The sequence below is a fragment of the Nicotiana tomentosiformis genome, chromosome 8 (genome assembly GCF_000390325.3).
Source record: "Nicotiana tomentosiformis chromosome 8, ASM39032v3, whole genome shotgun sequence".
Lineage (NCBI taxonomy): Eukaryota > Viridiplantae > Streptophyta > Magnoliopsida > Solanales > Solanaceae > Nicotiana > Nicotiana tomentosiformis.
Window position 1 is genome coordinate 73,149,956 of NC_090819.1, and position 11,439 is coordinate 73,161,394.

Consider the following 11,439-nt stretch of genomic DNA (forward strand, 5'->3'; position numbering starts at 1 on the left):
GTTTACCCGATTTCTCTCCTAAATTGATTTTGAACTGATTTTGCATGCTTTATTTCCTTATTTATTGTTAGATTTACTCCGTTTCCTTGTGTGATCGTCCAATTTTTACTTCTATATAAACACCTCCCCATTCCCCTTCGAGAGAGGGGAATCGACATATTCTTCACTAAAAAATTGGGGCTTTTGCTATTCTCTTGTTCTATATTCTGTTTTGGCTTGCTGAAAGCCAAGGCCACTAAGACGTTGTTACTCAACCTCCTCTTGATGCGAGCATTGCCCAGAGTTCTCTCGAAGCTCTTGGGAAATTTGATGCATTGAGATTCTGGGTTCTTGTGGAATTTTGATTCTTTACTGTTATTCGTTTAACTGGTGAGTGACTGTACTTTTGCACTTTCAATTCTTATATATCTGAAATTCGCATATGTTTTCACTTTTGAGGTTCATAGCTTAATGTGTTTTTTGGGTTATTCTTGTGTGCAATTCTGTTTGCTTTACTTCAATTTTAGGTCTCTTTAACCTTTAACTTCATAATGTTGCTAGTCGAAACGTGCTTAAGCCTGATTCAAGTAATTTAGATTCTCCTAAGTCAATATGTTCTGAACCACTACTGTGTGTGACCTTTGCCTTAGTTAGCATCTCTTCAGTATTTAGTTCTGCTCAAAATGCCAATTCTGTTATTTGAACATGCTTCATCTGCATAATTTGTACTCTCTTTAGTTTAACTAGTCGATTGTGTTCAAAACCTAAATGTTTGCATTTACTATATACCATGGGTTTGTCTCCCTATTCTATTCTGAATTTCTGTAATGGTATCTTGCCTATGTAGCATGTTTTAATCCTGTGTCAAGATCCTTTTTATCAACCATGACTAATACTCTGTCGATATGCCCTTTAGCATATTTTTGGCTCTCTTGATTCACCAGTAATTGTCATAATCCGCTTCTCTATCATGTCTAAATGTTGTTCTGCTACCAAATTAACATGACTATTTTGTAACACTAGGACCTATACTTAGCATAATTTGGACCTTTTAGGTTTTCACTTATTTGGTATTATGAATCTGTGTACGATAAATTTAGCCAATCTTGAAAACTTATTCTTTCCTTAACTCTGCTAATGTGTGACTGCCTATGCACTAAGTGTTGAACCTATTTCTAAATCTTTACTGAGTTTGTTCTTAAATCCTGTGACCTGTTCGATTATCTACTCTATATGCTTAACTTGACTATGTCTGTATCCCTCAATTCCTGCCTCTCAACCATTGTCCACTCCCTTTCACTTGTCTCCTATGCTCTCTTAAAGTTCTCATTCTTAGCCGGTTGAAAGCCAAGGCTACCTAGCCTTTACTACTGACTTCCCTAGTGTGAGCACTGCTCGGGGTCCTTTTGAGGCCCTTGTGAACTCTGACACGCTAGGATTTGGGTCCTTAATCATTTCTCCTAATACTGGAACCTGAATTGTCCCAGTTCCTTCTTCTTATTTTCCCATGAACTTGTAAGCTGTTTGGTTTAAGCGATTCAATGCTTGGAAACGTGGTTGTATGATTTGGCTTTTGAGCTCTTCTATGGATTCTGGTTTGTGTTGAAAGTCTGGGTATGCTGCTGAAGGGGTATTTCTTTGGGCCTGCTGTGGGCTTACTGTCATTATTTGTACCACGTTTACAACTACTTTATTATTGGGCCTGTAATAATTTTATAACGAACAATGGGGTGTTAGTAAAAATGGGGAAGGGGTAGATTTTAATATTTTCATACAAAATAGGTAGATAATATGCCTATAGGACTTAGTAATTTATTTGCTATATGTGCTATTCAATCACTATGTGCACTATAGAAATCATGCCATTGGGGGAAGCATGCACACACGCATTGCCTACTAGCAAACATGAATAAAAAATGCTGCAATTATGTTTACTGCTATGTGCTATTAGAAAATCTGCCTATAGGAATCAGTTATCACTAATTGTTCTTTCAATTTGCGTCATTCACTACAAACTTTTCCATTTGGCGCTGTTCACCTAGAAAATATGCCTATAGGATTAAGATATGACAATAAAATAGGCTCTAACTACTAAACATTAGAGATCCTGCCTATAGGAAATAATTGCTCGTCATAATTGGTTAATGCTAGACCACTCGAATACTGTTTTATGTACGCTACTGTTAGAGAGCATGAATAATTCTGGAGCTTTTCCCCAACAGCTTTTGCTATCTTTTGACTGCATAGTTCACACATGCATAACACTTATACGTATAATAATTTGAAACTTGCGATTTCAATAATCAGCTTATAACAACTGTATAATCCCTTCTACAAGCGATATATTGCATATGAAATGGCCTGCATGATTTAATTAAAAGTCACCTAGCAATCATGTCTATAGGGTTTAAGGTTCTTAATTCTGAAACCTCTTAACTTGAATATTTTGAAACCGCTTTTTACATATTTATCATGCAAATTTTTGGCAATGTGTTATTATCTCTGCATAAAGCATGCTCCACATTATACTCCACATTATCTCTGCATAAAGCATGCTCCACATGATGAGTTTCTTTATTTGAAGAAGTCATACATCCTATTTGAATTCCTTTATGAGCGTTATGGGCACAGCAAGTCATATCGCCTTTATCATGATGAACTTGCCATTACTTCGTTGGGTTGGACGCACCGTCGGGTTTATGTGATCATTGTCTGCTTCTTAGGGCTGTTGATATTTCCAATGAAAGGGGGAAGGATTCATACTCGTTTAGCCATGGTCGCCAGGACTTTGATGGAAGGCATCGAGGGACAGACTTATACCATCATCCCCATGATCCTAGCCGAGATGTACCGCGCTCTAGATTAGTGTAAGTAGGGATTCAGGCACTTCGAGGGTTGTAATCTGTTACTGCATGTTTGGTTACTAGAGCATTTTCAAAGAGGAGAATATCACCAAGAGCTTTTGCATCGACCATTGAATGACTACATAGCTTACCATCACCCAAAGAGAATTACATTTATCCCAAATAGGTTTGCGCAACCTGGAAATGCTGTGAGCTGGGTGCGTTTCTTCAGCAGTCTGACGGACGAGCATGTACGTTGGATGTTTGAATGGTTTCCTAGCAGTGAGTTCATCATCAGGTCAAGAGACACTACTCACCTAGTACTAATCGGGTTGAGGGGCATCTATCCTTATGCTCCTATAAGGGTAATGAGACAAGCGGGAAGAAAACATGTTATACCTCGGGTTTCCTACATGGTCTAGTACAGAGTAGATTTTAAAGGGGACGTTATTCCATTCAAGTTCGAGGCACAACATATGTGGAATCAGAAGGTCATTGTGGAAAAAGATACTATTGAGCCAGATAGGTATCATGCTTGCCATGTGTACTTCTACCCATCATAGTTAGTGGACGATATAGCAGGAGACATCAATCCGAGAATTAATCTGAAAAACAGGATCATAGATGACGCTGCTAAAGAACAAGTCAATTATAGGAGGTTGCGCAAAAAGGGTCTTCGAGTCTGAAGCTAGACATATAGAACAACACAAAGTGGATATGGAAGCAATCAACGAATGGAGGGAAACCGCCACTAAATCAACAGAAAAATTAGAATATTTGGAGCAAGGGTTGATGGAGCTTGAGGGAAAGATGAGAAAGAGGCTTTCAGATTGCCAGAACACGGATGGCAATGAAGGGGGCATCTAGCAAAGGCTTACCTGTTGTTGGATATACGCGACCTGGGGAATCTGATTAATGGAGTCAAGAGAGCCAAGCATGGGGAAGGTCCTTCTGGGACCAAGTAGATTAGAAAATGATGTTCTTTACTGCTTTTTATCTTAGTTTTAGATTTTGATTGTAATAAGGCAAATGCCATTCGTAACTTTCTTATTATTGTCGTTTTAGTAAGGATTTGATTTATTTCCGCATTAATGAAATGATACAATTATTGGCATCAATTTTCTCCAAGTCTATGTGTCGCTTAGGCCTACCTCGGGCACAACGAGGTCCCCCAAATTAGGACGCGAATCTGTTACATGATTTTGCAAGGCATGTTCAATATTGCAAGCATTCTTTCATTATCCCTTACTGACTTGGTTGCCTTTTATTTTTCTTTCTTTTGATTATTCCCATTCCCCAAGGTTGGTTTGTGCATACTGGCATTATCCGTATATCATACTAGATCCAAAGGTCCTCCACCTCCTCCTCTACCAAGTGGTCATAAAGGTAAAAGCAAAGGAAAAGGAAAAATGGACGATTTAAGCGCTATCAGAAAGGACAATGCAGAGAACGTTGAAACTTCGAACGATCGGAGTACTCCAGCACAGAATGAATTGGTCCTATGTCTGGAACAAAAAATATTGGAGATACAAGGGGAACTTGAGCAGGTCCGGAACTTGGCAAACCTTTCCCTCACCCTAAACGTCCCTGATATCAACCAATAAAACACAAACGCCCAAAACCCGACACCTCCCCAAAACACACAGAATCAAAACCCACCACCAAATCCTCTTGCACCACATCAATACGCCACACCTCCTCAGAACCACAACCCTTCACCGATACCTACTTCTCAACAACACCATCACCATCCAACTCAATACCCACAAACAACCACATACCACACCTCTCAGAATGCACCACATCCTACTCCTGATGCAAAAAACTCAACCAATGACCACCATTATGCCCAGATTCCCAGTCTCTACCAAAGCAATACCATATATGTGGAAACGTTACCCCACACCCCACAACAAGCCCTATATATACCGAAATCCACCGAGAAGGACCTACTCATCAAGAACATGGCGGAAGAACTCAAGAAGCTCACTGGAAGAGTTCAGAGTGTCGAAGGTGGCAAGGGCATTGAGGGTTTGAATTATGGGGACCTATGCATACAACTGGATGTAGAACTGCCGGAGGGTTACAAACCTCCCAAGTTCAAAATGTTCGATGGAACTGGTGATCCGAAAGTGCATCTAAGAATATACTGTGACAAGTTGGTAGGAGTTGGCAAAGATGAACGGATCCGTATGAAATTGTTCATGAGGAGCCTCACTGGAAATGCTTTGTCTTGGTACATCAGTCAGAACCTAAAGAAGTGGGTTAATTGGGTGAGCATGGCGTCAGGTTTCATGGATCGATTCAGGTTCAACACAGAAAATGCACCGGACGTTTTCGACATTCAAAATCTCAAGAAGAAACCAATGGAAACCTTCCGCGATTATGCTACTCGATGGAGGTCTGAAGATGCAAAGATAAGACCGACACTTGAAGAAGAACAGATAAATAAGTTCTTCGTCAAAGCTCAAGACCCGCAATACTATGAAAGGTTGATGGTTATTGAAAACCATAAGTTCTCTGACATCATCAAGTTGGGAGAGAGAATAGAAGAAAGGATCAAAAGCGGAATGGTGACAAATTTTGAAGCACTCCAGGCCACAAATAAAGCTTTGCAGTTGGGAGGTATCTCTAAGAAGAAAGAAGTGGGTGCAGTAATGGTAGCCCAATGTCCGAAGTCTCCTCTCACATACCAAATACCTCCACCCGCATACCAGCTTTTCCTCCAGATACCAGCAACCTGCTGCCACCTACCACACTCATAACACCCAAGGCCGCTAGCATTATCAAAAACCAAGCCCAAATTTCGATCGCAGACCACCCAGACAATACACTCCGATTGCTGAGCTCATAGACCAACTCTACGAGAGACTGAAGGCTGTCGGTTATGTTACTCCCATTCCCACTGTTGCTATGGAAAACTCTTCTTAGTGGACTAACCCAAACAAGACATGTGTCTATCACTCAGGCATGAAGGGTTACACCATTGAGGAATGTCATACTCTGAAGGACAAGATCCATACATTAATTGACACTAAAGTCATACAGGCAAATGAGACTGCACCTAATGTTCGTAACAATCCTCTCCCAGATCACAAAGGTAAATAAGTAAATGTGATAGAGACCGATGAAGAATGGGATCCGGAAGGGTCAATTGGACTCATACGGGAGGGGCATAATCCTAAAACATCTCCAGTCACCCTCACACCCATTGTAGTGCAAACCCATGCACTAATTGAAGTTGAAGTAGCCGCACCAATGCCATTTGAAGTTGAGGTAACCATACCCTTCACTGTGATGGTAGCACCTATTCCATCTTACCAGTCTAAAGCTATACCATGGGATTATGTTGCAGAGGCAAGAAGGAAAAGAAAAGTTAAAATGGAAGAAACAGGTGCAACACAAGGCATGACTAGAACTGGTAGGGTTTATACACCCGAGCATTTGGGAGGAACAAGCAAAGAAGCTGCGTCTAAGCCACCTGTGATCGAGACCAGCCCAGGCGACCTTTGGAGGAAGGTGCAAGCAAGAGAATACTCTGTGGTTGACCATTTGAACAAAACTCCTCCTCAAATATACATTTTATCATTGCTGCAAAACTCCGAGACACATAGGAATACCCTGATGAAGGTGCTGAGTGAAGCCTACGTACCCACCAACATCACCAGTGGGGAAATGGCCAATATGGTCGGGCAAGTGTTGGAAAGCCACAAAATCACTTTTTATGAAGATGAGCTGCCACCGGAAGGACTTTGTCACAATAGGGCACTATATATTACAGTGCAATTTGTGGACAAATTCATTGCGAGGGTCCTGATAGATGGGGGTTCAAGTCTCAACATATGTCCGCTGACTACTTTGAAGAGGTTGGGTAAAGGTCTGCATGAGATACGAGCAGGAAGTATGAATGTGAAAGCATTTGACGGATCTCAAAGGGCCACAATTGGAGAAATCAACCTCAGCCTACAGATGGGCCCAACCTTGTTTGATGATGAGTTTCAAGTGCTGGATATATCTGCTACCTACAATCTACTGTTGGTATGACCCTGGATACATGTCGTTGGGGCCGTAGCTTCCACTCTGCATTAGGTTGTGAAGTTTGAATGGAATCATCAGGAAGTGATCATCCATGGAGATGGGATTAATCCCATCTATACCAATCAGACTGTTCCAGTCATCGAGAACAGGAGGAAGCTGGGTGGAGAAACATACCATGGAATTGAGTGTGCCAACACAATTGAAAAGGACAAATAGTTGAGCAACAAGATAGAAAGTATGTTGCTATGGACGGGGTACGAGCCTGGCAAGGGTCTCGGCAAGAATCTCCAAGGGATCACTAAACCGGTACAGTTGAAGCGTCATGGTACAACCTTTGAGTTTGGATATGAATACACTTGGCAAGTGTATCAGGATTGGTCGTCGCCATGGCGTGGTCCTTATTATCCACTGGAAGAACCGGTACCATATTTACACCAGACATTTCATCAAGCCGACATGATGTGGGGGTCTGAAGAAGATGAAGCTCTAGCTGGCATAAGGAAGCTATTTCTGGATGATGAAGATATGGACTGCGGTGTGATAGTTGAGGAGGAGGAGGAGGAGGACCTTACTATTCAGACCATGGAGAAAGGAGTTGTCTCAAGAACTGGGCTGCTGCACCATGCCGGGCCCGTCGAGTTCCTTTGTAGCCTGGCAATTAGCATCAATTATTTTAAAAAAAAGAAATTTTATGAACATCTAAGACATTTTCAATATTTTGTTCTGAACATATTTTGTTTGAAATAATTGCTCGAGTCATCGAGCCGAATTTGTTTGACGTTTTCAAGATTTATTTAATGCATTGTTATTTTTAGTATTTATTATTATTCTTTACATTTGTTTCTCTACAACATTATTATTACCTATCCCGATAAACCTATGACTGTGATATGTAATGAGACAACGCAACGTAAGGATAGTGATTCAGAGGATCTGGAAGAGGATGTAATACCTGAGGAAATTGTCAGAGAAGTGGAAAATTTGGAAAACAAGCCTAAGTCTAATTTGGACGAGACCGAGACGGTTAACTTAGGGGATTCCGAAACAGCCGAGGAAACCCGTATAAGCATTCACCTATCACCGTCAGAGAAGGAAGGGTATATCCAGTTCTTGAAGGAGTATAAAGACATCTTTGCATGGTCTTATGATGATATGACTGATCTGAGCATATCCATAGTGGCTCACAAGTTACGCACCGATCCCATGTGTCCACCGGTGAAACAAAATATCAGAAAATTCAAGCCAGATATGAGTTTGAAGATAAAAGAGGAAGCCACTAAGTAAATCAAAGCCAAAGTTCTTAGAGTGGTTGAATATCCGACTTGGTTAGCCAACATTGCGCCGGTTCCGAAGAAGGATGGGAAGGTCAGAGTATGTATCGATTATCGGGATCTAAACAGAGCAAGTCCCAAAGATGATTTCTCGTTGCCCGATATACACATACTAATCGACAATTGTGCCAAGCATGAACTCCAGTCTTTTGTGGATTGCTTCACGGGGTATCATCAGATCTGGATGGATGAAGAGGATGCCGAAAAGATAGCCTTTATCACACCATGGGGGATATACTACTTAAAATGATGCCGTTTGGCCTAAAGAATACTGGAGCCACTTACATGAGAGCTATGACAACCATTTCCCACGACATGATACACAGGGAAATAGAGGTGTACGTGGATGATGTCATCATCAAATCCAGGAGAAGCACAAATCATATAGCAGACTTGAGAAAATTCTTTACTATGCTTCGAAGGTACAATCTGAAACTGAATCCTGCAAAGTGTGCCTTCGGAGTTCCTGCCAGAAAATTGCTAGGTTTCATCGTCAGCCGCCGAGGGATTGAATTGGACTGAAGAACGCCAGAAAGCCTTCGACAAAATCAAGGAGTATTTATCTAAACCACCTATTCTGGTCCCACCGGAACCAAGGAGACCTTTGCTTCTTTATTTGTCCGCACTAGATGGGGCTTTTGGTTGTGTTCTAGGAAAACACGATGAGACGGGAAGAAATGAGCAGGCTATATATTATCTGAGTAAAATATTCACACCCTATGAAGCACGACACTCTTTGCTGGAGCGCACCTGCTGTTCTTTGACATAGATAGCTCAAACGTTGAGGCACTACTTCTGTGCTTATACCACATATCTCATATCAAGAATGGACCCGTTGAAATACATATTCCAGAAACCCATGCCTACTAAAAAGTTGGCAAAATGGGAAATATTGCTGAGTGAGTTCGACATCATCTATGTAATTCAGAAGGCAGTCAAAGGGCAAGAATTGGCAGAAAATCCTGTAGACAGAGAATACGAACTATTGAAAATGTATTTTCCCGACGAGGAAGTAGCATTTGTGGGAGAAGCCATCACTGAAGCATACGATGGTTGGAGGATGTTCTTCGACGGAGCCGCAAACTTCAAAGGAGTAGGTATTGGAGCTGTCTTATTATCAGAAACCGGCCGACACTATCCAGTATCCGCAAAAATCAGGTTTCCATGTACCAATAATATATCAGAATATGAGGCTTGCATCTTAAGACTCAGGTTGGCCATTAACATGAACGTTCAGGAGTTGCTAGTGATTGGAGATTCCGATCTCTTGGTACATCAAGTTTCAGGACAGTGGGCCACAAAGAACACTAAGATATTACCATATCTGTACTGTGTGCAAGAGCTGATCAAGAGGTTCACGAAGATAGAATTCAAATATGTTCTGAGGATTTAGAATGAGTTCGCAGATGCATTGGCCACTCTATCTTCCATGATACAACACCCAGAAAAGAATTTCATCGACCCTATCCCAATAGAAATTCATAAGCAACTAAGTTATTGTGCTCATGTTGAAGAAGAAAGTGATGGAAATCCATGGTTCCATGACATCAGAGAATACTTGGCAAAAGGAGAATATCCGGAGCACGCAACTCATACTCAGAAATGCACACCTTAAAGGTTATCCAACCACTTCTTTCGAAGTGGAGGGATTCTTTACAGAAGGACTCCTAACCTGGGGTTATTATGGTGTGTCGATGCCAAGGAAGCATCCAAATTGCTCGAGGAAATACATGCCGGAACTTGCGGGCCGCACATGAATGGTTTTGTCTTAGCCAAGAAAATAGTAAGAGCAGGGTATTTCTAGATGACCATGGAGACAGACTACATCAGGTATGTCCAGAAGTGTCATTAATGCCAGATACATGCTGACATGATACGAGTGCCACCCAATGAACTCAATGCAACAAGTGCACCATGGCCTTTCTCCGCTAGGGGTATGGATGTCATCGGTCCAATCGAATCCGCTGCTTCAAATGGGCATAGATTTATTCTAGTGGCTATAGACTATTTCACAAAATGGGTTGAAGCTGCATCTTACAAAGCTGTAACTAAGAAGGTCATCACAAACTTTGTTCGGGATCGAGCATTCAAGATAAAGCATAAGAATTCCACAACATACAGGCCACAAATGAATTGAGCTGTAGAAGCCGCCAATAATAACATCAAGAAGATACTGAGGAAAATGGTAGATAATTACAAACAATGGCATGAGAAGCTACCATTTGCTCTGCTTGGATATCGTACCACAATTCGCACATCGACTGGCGCAACTCCTTATTTATTGGTTTATGGTATTGAAGCGGTTATCCCTATCGAAGTAGAAATCCCTTCTCTAAGAATCATACAAGAAGCCGAGCTCAGCGATGTAGAATGGGTACAAAGCCGCTATGAACAACTGGTCCTCATTGATGGAAAGAGAATGAATGCAGTATGTCACGGTCAACTCTATCAGAACAGAATGACAAGAGCTTTCAACAAAAAGGTCAGACCAAGGTAATTCACACCGGGGCAGTTGGTGTTAAAATGGACTTTCCCGCATCAAGATGAAGTTAAAGGGAAGTTTTCACCCAATTAGCAAGGTCCCTACATGTTTCATTGAGTGCTAACCATAGGAGCACTTATACTTGCAGAAATGGACGGAGAAATTTGGCCAAAACCTATCAATTCAGACGCAGTCAAGAGATACTATGTTTAGGATTACTTACGTTTCTTCATTTAATGTAACAAGACTACGCTTGACCTGATTCCCCTTTATGATGGGATACATAGGCAGCCTTGTGGGTTCGGTCACATCTTAATAAAATCTTCATTTTGCCATGATCAGAAAATTGGGGCAGAATTTTGAGGAGGACCCTCAAAATTCTAAAGCAAGTTGAGCCGACATCGTCATACACAGAACAACCAAAGTATTGCATTTAAACTGGGATAGAATTTTGAGGGGAACCCTCAAAATTCTAAAGCAAGGAGGTCGCAATGTCTCTAAAATATGTCACAGTCACCGATTCATCTAAATTATTTGAAATCGCATACTACTACATTTTAAACAACTATATTTATCAAATGCATGCATATTTTTCGAAAACTTTATTTCTATAGTAGCCAGATGTTATGCAGGGTAACTCAAACAGGATCTCAAGATAGGAGCACATGCAAAACAAAAGACAAAAGCGCGAACCAACCTTCCCCCACAGAACTCACAATTTTTCTTTGAATGCAGGCACAATAAGACAACGATATTCACAGACACA

At 41.2% G+C, this 11,439-nt stretch overlaps 2 protein-coding genes across 2 annotated transcripts; both read left to right on the forward strand.

Moving 5' to 3' along the window:
• Positions 1–9,017: 9,017 nt before the first annotated feature.
• LOC138897673 (uncharacterized) lies at positions 9,018–10,328 on the forward strand. The gene is made up of 2 exons (XM_070183671.1): positions 9,018–9,461; positions 10,050–10,328. Exons 1-2 carry the CDS (start codon positions 9,018–9,020, stop codon positions 10,326–10,328), a joined length of 723 nt encoding a protein of 240 aa, XP_070039772.1.
• A 45-nt stretch (positions 10,329–10,373) lies between these two features.
• Positions 10,374–10,935, forward strand: LOC138897674 (uncharacterized). Its single transcript, XM_070183672.1, has 2 exons — positions 10,374–10,673; positions 10,822–10,935. Exons 1-2 carry the CDS (start codon positions 10,374–10,376, stop codon positions 10,933–10,935), a joined length of 414 nt encoding a protein of 137 aa, XP_070039773.1.
• Positions 10,936–11,439: the final 504 nt, after the last annotated feature.